The 16,726-nt window shown below is 39.3% G+C and overlaps 2 protein-coding genes across 3 annotated transcripts; both read right to left on the bottom strand.

Moving 5' to 3' along the window:
- Positions 1-8: 8 nt before the first annotated feature.
- On the bottom strand, positions 9-4,295 carry LOC137107619 (organic cation/carnitine transporter 2-like). 2 transcript variants are annotated; one of them, XM_067491356.1, is made up of 11 exons: positions 4,089-4,295; positions 3,531-3,713; positions 3,268-3,371; positions 2,872-3,026; positions 2,577-2,748; positions 2,252-2,384; positions 1,941-2,041; positions 1,548-1,762; positions 1,093-1,275; positions 845-980; positions 9-337 (listed from the first exon to the last, which is right to left on the bottom strand). In XM_067491356.1, exons 1-11 carry the CDS (start codon positions 4,293-4,295, stop codon positions 265-267), a joined length of 1,662 nt encoding a protein of 553 aa, XP_067347457.1. In that variant the 3' UTR covers positions 9-264. The 2 variants fall into 2 exon arrangements, with proteins under 2 accessions (XP_067347457.1, XP_067347458.1); XM_067491357.1 differs by having other exon boundaries at positions 9-334.
- Positions 4,296-5,003: 708 nt separating this feature from the next.
- On the bottom strand, positions 5,004-16,311 carry LOC137107620 (solute carrier family 22 member 4-like). The gene is made up of 11 exons (XM_067491358.1): positions 13,123-16,311; positions 11,231-11,413; positions 10,008-10,111; positions 8,837-8,991; positions 8,537-8,708; positions 8,170-8,296; positions 7,361-7,461; positions 6,754-6,968; positions 5,930-6,112; positions 5,615-5,750; positions 5,004-5,096 (listed from the first exon to the last, which is right to left on the bottom strand). Exons 1-11 carry the CDS (start codon positions 13,327-13,329, stop codon positions 5,027-5,029), a joined length of 1,653 nt encoding a protein of 550 aa, XP_067347459.1. The 5' UTR covers positions 13,330-16,311; the 3' UTR covers positions 5,004-5,026.
- Between the last annotated feature and the right edge of the window lie 415 nt (positions 16,312-16,726).

Genomic DNA, 16,726 nt, shown 5'->3' with positions numbered 1-16,726 from the left:
TTATTGTAAATCTTTTATAATACATTTCCCCCATTCTCCCTCTCACTTTATATGAGCCACCAAAAATGGGCGTGTGTGTGTGTAAAATCAGAAATTCCCGGAGGGTTAATGCCAAACTTTAGTCAAACCCCTTAAATTAAAGCTATAAGGCTTGGTCACATCTTCTTCTTCTCCGACAGAAATGTTGCAAAGTAAAAAGAGTAAACAGCATCCACAATGAACAATAATAATATTTATTAGTAACGAACAAATGAGTTGTGACGATCAAAGTTTGCTTTCGGAAAGCACCACAGCTTTCGAGGGTTTTTTTCTCGTGATGAATGGACACTTTAAGCTGCTGGGACAAAACAAAACATCACATGGTTTAGTGTTTTCAATTGACTAAGAAAACTAAACAGAGTGATATTTTTACTTTATTTCTTCAGTACGAACTTTATTGTGATTGTCATAAACAGCTGGGCTCATTGCAAAGACTTCTGTTTTTAGAGTCATCATAATAATGATTCGTATTTTTGATGGTTTATATTAAAAGATGCAAGGTTTTTTATTTTTATATTTTTTCAGGTTTTTTGTGGCTTAAGAACCATAACTGGGTAGTTGGCCTGTGGCAGCTATGATAATAGTGACTCCAGTTGTTCGTGCAAGGACAGTGACCAAAGCAGGTTTATAAATTTGAGTTTTGTAATAATTTCTTTTCTTAAATAAATTCACAACTTCTAAAATGATCATTATATTCACAGTGTAATTCATGGTGTTGCCTGTCAATTTTGCTACTGCCACCAAAATCCACACGCACCTGCCCTAAACACATCAACTGATAGTGTCTACTCCTTAAGCATCTCACCTTTCTCTCCTATACATCTGTTGAATAGTTTGAGGCAGAGGGCGTCCAAAACTCTCTGGAAGGAAGAGGGTGGCAAAGGCAGATGCAACAGCCAAAGTCCCCAGTGTGATGTAAGGAAGGTACTTTAAGTAGGTACCTGTACAAAGAGAACATTAACATACGGGATCAACAGTGTGTACAGAACTGCGTTATGATAAATCCAGGTCAAACAAATGCTAATAATGATTACTTGTGGTCATTTTACTCACTCAGCTGCAGCAAAAAAGGTGCAATGCAGCTTCCCACTCTGGAGACAGTTGTGCACGTCCCTGTTGCTGTGTTTCTGAGCACTGTTGGATAAAGCTCTGCTGTGTAGACAAACATCAGGGCTGTACCTGTTGTAAGGCCATATTTTCCCAGCATCTCAAGTGCAACAGACAGTTCTGACAAACCTGAATAGAGCAAAATAGAATAAGTATGATCCAGCTTGTAGGGCTTAATACATTTTTTTTTGTACTTTTTTAATTATAAAGCTCTAAAATGTTGTTCTGTAACAATATTTGTACTTTAGGAGCCATCTGACAACTTGAGGATAATTGTTGTAAGAAAGCAGTATCATGATGCACCACACAATGAATCTGCACCTGCTTTGGACACAGTCTGTGACACTTTCTTATGACTAAGAGACCTCAGTCTCTCTAAATTGTGACTTTTTCATACGTACTTTGAGGCACCAGTTGAATGAAATACAACGACACCCCTCCAAGGAGTAGGATACAAATGACAGATATTCGGCGTGGAAGGTATCGCAGAGCCAGCCAGCTGGAAATATATGCTGGCACCTCTACAGCTGCTGAGATAAAGCAGCTGATGTAGGGGTTAGCATGCAGTCGGGATGTGTTCAGGGACAGGCCAAAGTAGCCAGTGCTCAGAGTGAACCTGGGAAGACAGATGTGTGAAAGGACATGTATTGAAAAAGCATTTTAAAAAAAGGACTTGTAGCTTGGATAGGACTGGAATAAAAAAATAAATAAAAACAAACTTAGGAGCTTGCAGTGTTGTACATGATGGGGTGAATGGAATCAAAATGAAAGAAAAACTAAGACTGGAAACTCACCACACCATGCAGAGAATGACTGTTGTGTTTCTGATGTTTCTGGTCTTCAGCAAGTGGAAAATGCTGAGATGCTCTTTTGGTTGTTTCTCTGTCTCATCAGCCTGCAAGATACAAAACTTCAGGCTACAGTATAAATATATAGTAAGATTTGTGCTCCATAGAGGATGAATTCGTCTGACCTTAGTGATCCCACTGTATGTCATAGTATCACGGCATTGTATATTGTTTTGCCATACAATTTATTTTATACATTTATGTTCCTCACACACATTTGCTCTTCTGTCAGGTTCTGCATGTCAAAGCCCACTCACGTCTACATGGTAATTATCAAAGATGATCTGGGGCGCCTGCAGCTTATTCTTCCTAGCAGCCTCTCTCAATATGGCCTCAGCCTCTCGCACTCTCCCCTGAGAGAGCAGCCACCGGGGAGACTCCGGGATGAACCTGCCTCAGCATTCAACACAATGAAAACAATGTTCATGCTCGATCGTGGGGGTTGAAAATACATACAAAGAAAGTGTACACAAGTAAAATCTAAATCAAAGTCCTCGGACAAGAGCAAGTTTGTGATATTAACGGTACATGGTAAAGTACACTTACTGTATATGTTTTTGTCTTGTAATGAGAGCAACCTACCACCAGAGGGGCAGGTAGAGCAAGCCAGGCAGAGACAAAGCCAACAGGAGGGACCGCCAGTCCCTTAAAAAGTAAGCAAAGAGAGGCAGCATCATGTATCCAAAGGCAAAGGCCAGGCATACACCTAAAGATGAGAACAGGACTCGTACATTGCCAGTCAGGATTTCAGTGCCTGCACAAAAACGAAAGATTACAGAGAACAGAAGATGAGCAGTAAAAAACAAAACAAGAAGCTACAAGATATATCTGTGTTACGAGAACTTCATTAACTAGAGTATGAAACATTCACATTTACCCAGAACAAATGCAGATATATAATTTGAGATCTGCCCCAAACCACTGATGAAGAGGAGGATGCAGAACACCGTCCAAGAAGGTGAGAAGATTGCAACAAAAGTAAAAACTGTCTGAACTGCCATGGTTCCAAAAAAAATGGGCTTTCTACCAAATCTACAACAAGAAGTCAAACACAAAAATTAGATACGAAAAGGACAAAAAAGGAAAATAAAAGTCCAAAGTGCAGAAATTGAGTAATAAAAGATTCCAGTATCTTGAAATCAAATTTGTAAATCTGTTTCTTTTAGGCCAAAACTGAGCAAGAACACCATTCATTTAGAGGATTTGAAAAAGATTGTGCTGTAAAGCAAACAGAAAATTCTTTCATTTTGTGATGAACTGGTGGTTTCAGTACTCATCTGAGAGCTGTCCTGAGAAGAAGGATCCAACAAGAACTCCCAGGAAGTAAACCGTGGAGGTAAAAGGCTGCTTCCACTGATCACTACACACTAGGTCAAACTGGGATTTTCAGAAAATAACAGTTAACCAATGCAAACTGTTGGCCAGAGAAAATCCATGTTAACATCACGATCATTCATTGATTTAAAGCTGCAGTGACTGGTTCACAGCCAGTGTTACTGATGCTACTTCTACACCAACAAGCAGTCGCACACTCACCTCAGAGACTACGGTGGATTGATAGACGTCTCTACTGTAGGTCCATCCATCCACACAAGCCTCCAGCTCCAGGTCGGTGAGGTTGACGTCCCTGCCAGGGACGTAGGCCAGAGCAGAGAGATTTCTAACGACATCGAGTCTGTATCTGCTGCAACTGCTCCACTCCTGTTTCCCATTCACCACCTCAGTCACAGTGAACAGTCACAAATGTTATTAGTGCTATCGTGAGCGTTTCTTTTGCATGATGGGCAAGGAAATGCATAACTATTGCAACGCAACAACAGGCTTAATTATGAGCTGTATATTTTATTCTTTTAGTGCGCAGCATGTTTGACATTAAGGTAGCACAGCGTTTTAATATATACACATATGTAAAAAAAAAGAATGTTTGTGTGTGAGTTATGAATTTATTATTATTATTATTATTATTATTAATCAGTTATAAAACAGAAAATTACAGGAAAAATGTGTATTTAGCAATACGGTGACGATGATGAGGTTAATATTTCTTAAACTAGGAAGTAAAGCTGCAGCTCTGCCTTTCTGAATCTTTATTACCTTTATTGGAATGATTGCTTTATGCCAATCTTGGGTCAGGTTAACATCAGGAACCAGGCAGCTGTGACTGGGGATGTCAGTCAGGTAGACGAGAGAGAAAGCACCAAATCCATTGGGGAAGACGCTGGCACAGAGCAGGAAGAAGACCGTTTGCTGGAAACGTCCCCACTGACCCAGAAACCATGTGGTGTCGTCATAATCCTTCATTATAGCTGAATCCTAAACTGTGCCCTCAGCAGTCTTTAGCTCGTTGATTACTGCTAGTGAAAATGAAAGAAATTAGACCCCACCTGCCAGTTAGCCACTCCTCATCTCAGATAAAACCATGATATGAATCATTTCTCAAATCATTCTTTGAAGGCCACCCAGGATTTCAGTTTAATGCAGCAAGGTAGTAAACAATAATCATACAGTCAAAGCTGCCAGGTTTGAAAAAAATACATAAAAAAATACAAAAGTCACAAATGACTGTAACTTTTAATTTATTTTGTCTCTGCCCAAATTGAAAGTTACAGTCCTTACGGGAGCCTCCTTTCACAGACTGGCATTTGCCCGTTTCTTCTAGTCAGCATTGGGTTACAGATTAAAAAGGCCATAAAAAGTAACAAATTCACGGGTCACGTCTTTGCACTTTGCTACTGTTGTTTCTTTAGAAACAGCCTCGACTGAATGTTATGTATTCATCTTTGCAATTATACTGTATGTAAAGAGCAAGAAAAGACACATATTAACCGCTTTACTTTAAAATGATCATGTGTGGATTTTATTTCCATATATATATTCACTGTGAACAAATAATTGTATTAAAATGAGAAAAGCTACATTTGTCTTTATAAATAAAAAAAAAATTGACATAAAAACCTAAAATATTAACTTCAAACAGTAACAATGATGCTCTATAAAAAACACACCCACATGTGAAAAATAATGTTACATAATTATGTTGGGCAGTTCAAGAGTGCAGCTGGAACTGGGCTTTCTTTTCTTCTCACACAGGGACACGTTATGCTGTTATAAAGACAAAAGAGAAAAAAAAAGTTTATTTATTGTGTTGTTCAATAATTTCAATAACTCTTTGATATTACTCTTAATAATTTTACAGCCCAATTCCCGTATCATAATTTGCCTCAGAGGGATTCACAAGCTGTACGACAGGTGGTTTTGAACACAGGAGCTGGTAACATCCAGACAACAAGCCCCGAACCAAATTCAACATTGTGAGTCCGTGTCCCATCAAACTGATGTGTGAAGCTAAATAATAGTGATTAGAAAAGCATCCAGGCACAGCATTTGACTCTTGGCCTCTGTCCATTTCTTGTAATTGTAGAAATAATAACCTGTTCTTTTGACTTAGTATTTCACTCACCTTCAACTGATGTGCAAATAAACTACAAATTCACGAAGAAAAATGACGAAACGAAAATGAACTTTCATTCCCTTTATTAAATATATCAGCCACAGTGATGTAGAAATCCATTAGTCACAGAACACGTTTCGTTAAAGCTTGTACTTCTTAGGCATCTCACCTTTCTCTCTTGTGCATCTGTTGAATAGTTTCAGGCAGAGGTCGTCCAAAACTCTCTGGAAGGAAGAGCGCAGCACATGCAGACACAACAGCCAGGGTCCCCAAAGTAATATATGGAAGGTACTTAAAGTACGTCTCTAAAAGGAGAGGGGGTCGTGCAGATGGGAGAAAAGACCAGGTCCTTTGCTTGTGCCTTACAGTTTGTGTGAATTCATTACCACGTGCATAGCTTCCAAATGGGACAGTAGTACATGCAGCAGAATAACCAAAACAAATTAAAGTGTTAATAATTATTACGTAGCTTCAGTTGACTCACTCAGCTTTAACAAAAATGGTGCAATGCAGCTTCCCAGTCTGGAAACAGTCGTGCACGTCCCCGTTGCTGTGTTCCTGAGCACTGTTGGGTAAAGCTCTGCGGTGTAGGCAAACATCAGGGCTGCACCAGTGGTAATAGCATATTTACCCAACATCTCCAGTGCAAGAGACAGATGTGATAGATCTAAATGATAAGAAAAACGTTTTTGTATTAGAACACAAAGGAACAGAAACACATCCAAGCCCATAGTACTTACAGATGAAACAGCTGGTACCTTTCAACATAGGTGAACCTACATTTTTCTCTGAAACAACTTGATACTGACTAAATGAAAAGATAAAAACGTGACTTTGCTTTGTGCTTAAACCAAAGATCAGAGTGACTACTTTTCTGAAATTTAAATAGGCTGAATTAAAACAGGAAACTGAAATATCACTTTAATAATTATTTATCATGAGTTCTAGCAAATCTGTAGGCAGCATTTTCATTTTTTGTATTATTCAACCCAGCCAGTGTTTTAATTATTTTCTCAAACTGTGGGGACAGCCACAGCCATATTTTTGATCACCCTTTGTATCATTTTTACAATACACAAATCACGTCCAATGTGCCCCTTCACAGAACATTAGCAGCATATTTATGCATTATTAGAAAGACTCTGCAGGTTTGATCCTGAATTGAAGCAATTTTCCATTTATTTCTCATCCTAAAATCCCCAAACTGCATAAAATGAAACTGAACGATTGAGTCAAACAATTTTGTAAAAAATAAAAAACAAATTCAAAATTCTATATATAAAATCAAACCCACATTTTCTTGCTTACTTTGAGGCACGAGTTGAATAAGGAACAGGGGCAATGCTCCAAGGAGTAAGGTACAGATGATAGACAGCTGCCGTGGAAGGTATCGCAGAGCCAGCCAGCTGGAAATGTATGCTGGGACCTCTACAGCTGCTGAGATGAAACAGCTCAGGTAGGGGTCCGCATGGAGTTGGGTTGTGTTGAACGACAGGCCGAAGTATCCAATAGTCATAGTAAACCTGGGCAAGTCAAAGGCACAGACATACATCACATGTTAGAATAGACACCTGCATAGAAAGCACGATTTAAGAGGGGAATTTTTACCAAACTGGGTTTGATAAACAGGCTCTATGCAGGGCAATTTGCTATTTATTTCCAAACAGGTGGAATATTTGTTGCACACAAAGACAGATTTTACTGCATCGTGTGACAATGGAATCAATTTTCAACACAGCAAATACCGCAGGTGCATATCATGCTTAAAAAGATCTCAATTATTTATAAGGGACTGTGTTTGTACGTGTCATTTTATAAAACACACATTCTCATTGTGTTTTATGAGTTTTACTATAATCTTGCTAATGATGTTTAAAAGTTGATGCAGAAAGTCTCTTTATCATTGTTTACTCACGACACCAGGCAGAGAATGAGTGTTGTGGTTCTGATGCTGCTTTTCCTCAGCAGGTCCAAGACACTGTGATGTTCCTTTGAGTTTGTCTGTGTCTTATCAACCTGCAGTAATCAGAAGTCACACTGTTACCCTACAACAAAATCATCACCTTGACACATTTTTGTCGATAGATAATGGATTTTTATGAGGTTATGATAAGATGTCCCGATCTGATTGTAAATTTAGGTGGTATCACAGATCCAGGCAAATTTCAAAAGTTCAGTGTTGATCATCCATATTTACTTTTACTGTGCTTTATTTGAACAAAAAGCTGGAATGGGGGCAGCAAAAGGCTGGAAAAGTAATTACCGCAAATCAAAAACAAACACAGGAGCATTTGACAACTAATCAAAATAATTGGCAACAGGTAAGTGACATGACTGGGTATAAAAGGAGCATTTCAGAGGCGGAGGATCAAAAACTTGTGGAACAACTTCAGAAAAATGTTCCTCAATGTAAAATTCAAAGACTTTTAAGTTCCCAACATCTACAGTATATAATATCATCAAAAGATTCAGAGAATCAGGAGGAATGTCTGTGCTCATGGGACAAGGTGAAAGGTCAAAACTGAAAGCGCGTGATCTTCGGGCCCTCAGGTGGCACGGCATTAAAAACAGGCTTGATTCTGTACTGGACATCACTGCATGGGCTCAGGAACTCAGAACGACAAGAATGGGACAACATTCCTCTCCTTAAACTGCAGCAACTGCTCTAAATTAGTCTCCGAGGAGGACTGCCCACCTGGTTTACTTCCATGTGGTTAAACTTACATTGTAATCTTCAAAGATGACCGCAGGAACCTGAACTTGGTTCCACTCTGCAGCTTTTCTCACTATGGTCTCAGCCTCTCCCACTCTCCTCTGAGAGAGCAGCCAGCGAGGAGACTCTGGGATGAACCTGTCTCAGTATTTAACACAGAGTGTGGATCAGTGGGGCTCAAAAGACCAGGCGCCAAAGAGGATGACTCCATGTAATATTTCTCTTAGGAAGATGTTCAATAGATGATGCCTGAGATTATAGTGTTGATCATGATTAATTATGAAGTTATTGTACTTTCAAGACCTGCTTGTGTTTAAAGCTAAAAATCATGAACATGAAATGTGTCATGTGTGCTTTACTGCAATGGTAGCAACCTACCACCAGAGGGGGACATAGGCCAGGCCAGGCAGAGACAAAGCCAGCAAGAGATTTCTCCAGTCCCTTAAAAAGTAAGCAAAGAGGGGCAGCATCATATAGCCAACAGCAAAGCCCAAACACGTGCCCATAGAAGAGTAAAGGATTCGCACATTGCCTGTCAAAATCTCCGCTCCTGTGTACAAAGACATGGAAACACTAAGTGACAAGAATGCAGATACAATACCTACAGTATGTTAAACAGTTACGCAAACTTTTGTATTGTATTGTATAAATACTTCCACATTATGATGTTTAGCCTACCCAGCACTAAAGCAGCTACAAAGTTGGAAATCTGCCCCAATCCATTGATAAAGAGGATGATGATGAGCATAGTCCATGAAGCTGAGAAGACTTGAGCAAAGGTAAAAACTGTCTGAACTGCCATGGTCGCAAATAGCACAGGTTTCCTTCCAAATCTACAGACAGAAAAAGAATAAGCAAGGTAACTAAGAGAAATAACAACTTTACCAAGAAGCATACACTGAACATGAACAACTGTTATTTAAGGACTGAAAATTCCTTGATAAAATGTTCAGCGTACAGGAATTATGTGGAATATTACAAAACTATTACTCAAAAAATATAACACTTAAAAGATCAATAATAAATATCCTTTATTCTCTCATAACTTCCCAGAAATCAGCTGGTATTTAATGAAAATTTTCTACAAATTTCTCCAAAAAAAAAAGCATAAGTTATTGATGATAGACATTGAAAAATGATAAAATGCTTCAATAATCAGCTCATCATAATTTCTTTTTAGGAATAAAATTATGATTTGGTAAGAAGTGACAATTCATAAACACCATTAGTATTCTGTAAGAATTCAAAGAAAGACAATAATTTGTAATAATTCTTAATTTGATAAGTGTATGACATTTAGTCAAATGATTCCAGTTTGCAGAAATAATGTCCAGCTGATTTACTTTAATGATTTACTAAATAGGAACAAACTATAGTATAGCACGAGGAAAGTTTCCACAAATTAATGTTAAAAATGTGGGACCTTTAAAAAAAAAAAATATGACCCTCATAATTAGGACTGACCCGTTTCAGAGGTTTGGTAAAACCCTAAAGTCCTGATAGCAAACTGCTGAACAAACAGCTTTACCCTGAGCAAATCTAACAGAACCAGTGTGGTTATGCATGCAGGACCTTTATTCTACAATAACCATTATAAAATGTGATCATAAGTCAACATAAAATCCAGATAACTACAGTAGCAACAAAAGTAAGTCATTAGATTTTGCAAAATAAAAAGTGCCATAGTTGCCTAAATTGGAAATACTTAGGTAAGGAACATATACTACCTCAGAATCACGCCTACAAATTACTTTAAATCAAGTACTTGACATTTTACCACTGTGTATTGTGTTTACACAAACACAAACATTGTCGACAACAACGTTACATAACACGGTCAGTTCCGTACCTGTCTGAGAGCTGTCCTGAGAAGAAGGATCCCACAAGAACTCCTAGGAAGAAAACCGTGGAGGTGAACGGCTGCTTCCACTGATCACTGCACACCAGGTCAAACTTGAAGATCCAGACATTAATTAAATACATGGACAAGAAGATGAGTGTTCGTGTTTTAATGCCTGACATGCACTTTCTTTAAATAATGCAAGCGAATACAAAGTCGCCCAAGTTTATCTGGACATCAATTTCTTTAATCTGTCTGAGAGAATGACAACATCTGCACTCAGTTAACTAGTGGACAACTTATTTGTTGCTTACAATGCTAAATACCACTTAAACAGTGGACAAGACAAATGAAACGTGTGGTCGGGGTGTGCAGGTGGGTGGAGAAACAAGCTTCACCAGCACCACCTGCCTAAGATGGTCTATAAGCGGTGAAAGCTATGACTCCTTTCTAATCTAATGATCACTCTGTTACACCTCTGCATTGACCGTCTCTGTTGTCCCAAAACGTGTCCAAACAGAGTGAAAATGCTTCTCTTGTAAAACCAGCAGTTTGCGAATATCAAAGTTTAAATGTTTGCATCATGTCAATAAATCAAAATTGTACCTCTGAAGCAAGTAACTGCAGGAAGGGAGATGTGCCAAAAATTAATTTAATAAGCTGTTATTGTGTAAATACAATCCATTACCATTCTGCTATATACAGAAAGGAATTACAATTGGTTTTTACCATTTATTCTCATAACTTCTGGCACAACCGTTTTCTAAACTGAGATTAAATAGGCAAATCTTATCACTGTTGTGTGATTAAATTACAATGCACCACGGGTTGTCCGCCCCCCCCCAAACCCAAAAACCCCCACACACAGCCACCACCACAAGTACAACTACATTCGAAGGGAAACACTGCACTGTAATGACGTGAGTATTGCAAAATCCTAAACATTTTTGACTCCTTAAGTTTGGTAAATACTGAACAGTTTAAGACTCATCCTATTTCCTCAGAGAAAAGCCATTCTGGGGCAGCTTCAAGTTTAGGGAGGGGGGCAGTGGTTGTGCAGATGCAGAGATATTAAGCAGTCAGGGAGACTCCTAGATCAGCAAGGACAAATGCACAAAGGGATTAGACAGACTGGGGAAAAAAAGACAGAGGAAGGAAAGTGTGACGACAATGAGAAGACCACAGAATGTGGCAACAAGTTCATTCGCAGTCTTGAGCGTGCGAATACTCACCTCAGAGACTACAGTGGATTGGTAAATGTCTCTGCTGTAGCTCCATCCGTCCACACAGGACTCCTGCTCCAGGTCGGTCAGGTTGACGTCCCTGCCAGGAACGAACCCCAGAGCAGAGAGATTTCTGACCACGTCCATCCGGTATCTGCTGCATCTGCTCAGCTCCTGTTTCCCATTCACCACCTCTCAAGGTCACAGTGACACAAACTTTCTTTGTTATTGTGACTGACACCATACTGTGCCAGAAAGTAAAACTGCGACGCAATAATGAGCCTTTAACAGTATGGAACAAGCAACTTGTATTCTTCTATGCGCCCACATATACAGCAGCAAAATAAAAAGTACATTTGATCATCAGGATGTTAAAGCTACACATAATGTGTGTGACGTGCGTATAAAGGGCGTAGCTCTAAACTACTTAAAAGATAGAACTTTTTGTGTCCAATTGAGAGACTTAAAAAAAAACACGACAAGTTATTGTGTCGGGAACTAACCCATCTAGTGGGACTGCCCCTTTAGACTTGGGCCCCTTTAGACCCTTGGCTGAATACGCCAAATTTGAAATGATTAATCTTGGGTTTAAAATGGATACTGATCAGAAGCTTGAAGCCAGATCTGGTCTGTTGTGAAGTCTAGTTTCGTTCACCTGAGGCAGGTGGCCAGAGTCAAGCCCATTCTTACAAAGCAGCACTTTGAAACAGTAATCTTTGCCTTCGTTCCCACCACGTTGGATTACTGCAGTCAGTCAGTCATCATTCTCCGGACTGCAGCTTGTCCAAAATGCTGCAGCAACTCGAAAATATGAGCAAAATTCTCCCATTTTATATTCACTTCACTGGCTGCCTGTGCAATTTAGGATCAATTTTAAACTTCTTCTATTTGTTTTTAAATGAGGCTGCGCCGCTGTACTTCTCTGAGCTTCTGCATCCATACGTTCCACCACGGTTGCTTAGATCAGCTGACCGGCTGCTTCTTTGTGTACCAAAAACTAAATGTAAGCTCAGAGGAGCTCGAGCTTTTGCAGTGGCTGCTCAAAGACTACAGGTCTCATCCTTGCCTGTTTCCAATCCTTTCTTAAAACACCACTTGTTTTTATTGGCCTTTGCCACAATCTGAGTTGACATTATTATATCTGTTTTTATTTTATTCTGTCTTATTTATTATCTGTTTATTGAACACGTTTTATGATATTGTACAACTTAGTTATTTTTAAGTGCTTAACAAATAGTTACAAGTAAAAAAACAGCTGTATCTGCTCTAATTTATCTGTCCAGTTTTGCACGTGCACCCAGTTCATTAGTACAATTTAGTGACACCTGGTCAGGTCACCACAAAGGTTAGAAACACCAGTTGCTCCTCATTGCTCTCTCTGTTGTCTTTGGCTCTTCGTTGTGTTTCTTGCAATATCACAGATTATATTTTTCTAAACATATCCACACATCCCATGTCTTTTTTTAAATTGTTATGTTCAGTTATAAATTATACTAACTGGTGCCAAAAAGCTGACTACTGGGGACAATTCCAGAACTTCCATCGTAAACAGAGCAGCATAGCACTGTAACCATTGCATTTAAAAACAAAGCAAAAAATAAATAAAATAAATAAATCGCTGTAGATTTTTTTTAAGAAACTAAAATGCATATACAAAGAAAACTTGCACATTTCGTTTAGAACTTAGTTTACCTAAATTCCAACAGCCTTCATATTTACATTGTAATTTTGCAAAAATTGACAGAAGGACTTATTTTTTTCGAAATACATGCAAACAACACAAATAATACGGTGGTTTGTGTTTTATTTGGAGATGAAGACAATTGCTGCCAAGACGATTTACTCTTGAGCGTAAAATATTTTAAAAGCGTCTTTTCGCACAAGCTCCTGCAGTTCCTCACCGTTACTGGGATGATGGCTTCACGCCAGTCCTCCGTCAGGTTAACATCCGGTACCGAGCAGCGGTGACCCGGTATGTCCGTCAGGAATACGAGGGTGAAAGCGCCGAATCCATTTGGCACGATGCTGGCGCACAGCAGGAAAAAGACGACCTGCTGGAAACGTCCCCACTGGCCCAGAAAAGCAACACTGTCTGCATAATTCGTCATCCTCAAAAAAGTCCCTTTTCTCAGTGGGATGTCTGTCTCCCATCAAAATGTACAGCAGCAACGCTGGACCACAATCTAAAACGCGCCGGTGGCCAGAATGTGGGCTGTAACCACTGATCCAACACTTTTTTGTTGACTGCTCTTTTCTATTGGCCTGCGCCCACGTGTAAACACAACGATCGCAGAATGCAGACAAGATGGTGACTGCCCACCTCGGGCGGGGGTGGTTAACGGTTCAGAAAGTTGTCCACAAAGGAGCAACAACAGCAGGAAACCTTTTGTTTTGGGGGGATGAACCAAAGACAGAAGTAAAGAGAAGAGCAAGCAGAAGAAAAAATATGCATTAGTAAAAAAAAAAAAACATTCTCAATGGCTAAATTGACTTCTATCTTACTTGTAAATATGTGTTTTTTAACATAAGACCGGGCCTTAGTATCAACTATCTTAGCATTGGTTACAGTTGTTTTAGAGTTAATACTTTGTGCTGTTATGGTTACAAAACACATTCATAAGAACCATCAACATGCGTTTGGGTTGCAAATGAAAATGTGAAGTCAAGTTTGCGTGCAAAAGTTAGACATGATTAAATTCTGCAAACAACCCGATCTCATCTCTGTGCTAACAAAGATGAGAAGATTACCAATGAGTGGCTCAAACAGCTGATGACAGCCTGACTCAATAAAGCAGACATACCTGTAGACATTTGTTTTATAAGAACAAACATCAAAAAGTCAAGTGGCCTGTGGTGGGGAGGTAAATTGTTCACAGCCACTGTACATGTCAGCACATATTCAAAGTAATGTATCATCATAACAAAGCTATTTTGCATTTTAACGTAAAAAAAAACAAAAAAACTATTGCATCCTGCTCCCGTCTGCCTGCCAGGCTCCTGGGTATTTGCCTACTTTACCCAAGACAAGCGTGTAGTGTCCATGTTGCCCTTACCATTTAGAACACACACAGTTCCCATCTCAAGAAAATCTTTTAACCATTTTTAAAAATCACTTTGATTTATATAATCTTATTCTCTCGAAAACTGAAGAAGAACTTTATTTTTTCCCCTCAGACAAGACAGCTTAATGTCAATTATACAGAAGGTGTAACTTCAGGAGATGTGATTCTTTTGGGAGGGTCTGAGTTAAGTGCCCTGGCTCCAGCAGTAAATAATCATTTACATAAGTGCTCACCCTCCGGGATTTGGTACAGTGTGAGAACAATTCCTTCTCTTTTTACTGCTGAGGCACAAGTTGCAGAGATAATAGTAGAGGATATTTTTACTTAGAAGTATAATAAAGATAGGAGGGGGCAAATAATTCTTTTCAGGGGTCTGGGAATTTGGGCTATAGAAGCAGAAAGTATTCAAACTTAAAAGTAAACACTGTTCATTTCTAATATTTAATAATGTTCATTTAATTATTTATTAAAGAGCCACTGTTGCTTTTTGAGTGATACCAACACACTTGTGTTCTGTTAGGGGAGAAAGCAGCAAAACGAATGCACCCTAAAGACAAACAACCTTAGTAGAAAATAAAAACAGGCCACAACTTGAACACAGGTGAACAAAAAGTCCTTCCTTATACAAGCAAAGACATAGACAGGTGAGTAGTATTTATAGAACACTCTGTCAGCAGTAGCATAAAAGAAGGTACAAAGACAAAAAAATGCCTTGACCACATGGCAAACAAACCATAATTGTGAACAAGTAGGTACAAAGCCTTCCAGGAAGCGAGTTCTGCTTAATAAAGGAAGGAAAAAGAGCCTTTTGAGAAGCAGGTGCTTGAGTAAACAAATGGCAGAACCGTGACAATTTCAGGGAGAGGTCATACAAAACCATCTGACAGAAATAGGGTGGCAAAGGCTGGCAACAGCCAAAGGCTCCATTCCATTATATATTACAGAAGCTACCTAAGGTACAAACTGTACACATGTCAGATAAGGATGATGGATCTGTCCTAAAATCCCATCGGTACATGTTAAACTGACCAAACCAGTTTGAGACTAGTCATCTCCCTCTGCTGTAACCAAAAGAAAGGTGCAGTGCAGCTCCGTGCAGAATACCAAACCCATTAGGTGGCTCCAAAAGCTTGACTAGCATGGTGCTGGTTTGTGGTGGGTGGGTGCGGTTTCCATTCCATTTAAAGCTCCTAGTGCGCCTAGCGCGGCACTAAATCCACGACAAACAAGAAGGGAGTCAGACAATCAGAACAGAGACTGATAGTCAGTGTGGGTAGAGTAGTTAACTGTAGAGTAGCAATTGACTCGCATTTGACACAGTGATGGACTTGTATCTGTTCTTTTGTGGCGGTTAACATACAAATGTTTCATGTATTTGCTCTGTGTAACTCCAATCACAGACCTGCTCAACACCCACTGATACTACCACTTTTCCCCCTAAGTTATTATCCATCGTTTATCAGCTGATGAAGATCAGTGGTGCTCCATTCTACATGTTTCCCCACATTTGCGGCTACATATAAAGTGCCACGCTGTCATGTCCAAATGGAAGGCAGATATCGGTAAAACTGGAGGAGATAGAAAGTAATGTCTTAGACATGCAGGCTGTGTTTGGACTGTCGCTTTGCCACAGTACAGTAGCTCAGTAGGAGTGTGACCTTACCTTTGTGGTTTGCTGGCCTGTGAATTAGCAGATCCTGCACCGAGCAAGTCTCTCTCTCGTTTTCTTTTTATTTCACCTGTATATAATTAAAAGTTTACTCCCAGTTCTTATCTTTTCCCCACAGTTTTTGTTCTATTTCTTACTTATTACCTTTGGCTACAAACAACGTTCACTTTCTACAGCAGGTGCATGATTTCCTCAAATCGCAAGTTATGTGAAAATAATACTATTTGTAAAACAGCATACTTTAATCAGCCCTGCTATCAAGTAATCAGTACATTAGTTTATAGGAGAACTGTTACTTCATTCTTTTATGGATTCTTTGCAGTGGTAGTATACTATATTGTGTAATAACACAATAACTATCACAAATACTTTCACCTCTATTAATACTACTACAATAACATCTACTCCTACCACAATTACTAAGAACTATAAATTCTGTATAATTATATGTGTATAATTAACTCAGATGAGACCACAGAGAGTAAAATCCATTCTGTCTGCTCTTTGTAAAATCCCACTACTGTACCTCTTTGTGTGCTCCCCTGACATTTGAAGCTGTGCTGGAGATAAGTACAGTCACGTTATCGCCGGTTTGGGTGCTTGATTTTGGATTAAGAAGCAGTCCTGTCTTTCTGGCTTTGCGTCTCTCTCCCTCTTCCAGACAGGGCAGCAGGGGGAATCTTCCAGAAAAACGCAATCCTATATAACCCTGTGGCAGGGCTGGTGGTGGGAATACTGGTGGCAGTATTAGTACAGAGCTCATCCACCGCCACA

The sequence above is a fragment of the Channa argus genome, chromosome 22 (genome assembly GCF_033026475.1).
Source record: "Channa argus isolate prfri chromosome 22, Channa argus male v1.0, whole genome shotgun sequence".
Classification (NCBI taxonomy): domain Eukaryota; kingdom Metazoa; phylum Chordata; class Actinopteri; order Anabantiformes; family Channidae; genus Channa; species Channa argus.
The sequence above is the reverse complement of the archived record's forward strand: the minus strand, read 5'-3'. Positions and strand labels throughout refer to the sequence as shown.

What these genes read in the sequence shown, in the direction of transcription:
- LOC137107620 (XM_067491358.1), bottom strand. Translation starts at nt 13,329, where the DNA reads ATGACGAATTATGCAGACAGTGTTGCTTTTCTGGGCCAGTGGGGACGT. An exon ending in TGTAGCTGCTTTAGTGCTGG is followed by an intron (nt 8,709 to 8,836) that starts GTAGGCTAAACA and finishes CTTTGTACACAG; the next exon opens with GAGCGGAGATTTTGACAGGC. An exon ending in CAGATGCACAAGAGAGAAAG is followed by an intron (nt 5,097 to 5,614) that starts GTGAGATGCCTA and finishes TCTTTATAACAG; the next exon opens with CATAACGTGTCCCTGTGTGA.
- LOC137107619 (XM_067491356.1), bottom strand. Translation starts at nt 4,295, where the DNA reads ATGAAGGATTATGACGACACCACATGGTTTCTGGGTCAGTGGGGACGT. An exon ending in AATCCACCGTAGTCTCTGAG is followed by an intron (nt 3,372 to 3,530) that starts GTGAGTGTGCGA and finishes TGAAAATCCCAG; the next exon opens with TTTGACCTAGTGTGTAGTGA. An exon ending in CTCTACCTGCCCCTCTGGTG is followed by an intron (nt 2,385 to 2,576) that starts GTAGGTTGCTCT and finishes ATGCTGAGGCAG; the next exon opens with GTTCATCCCGGAGTCTCCCC.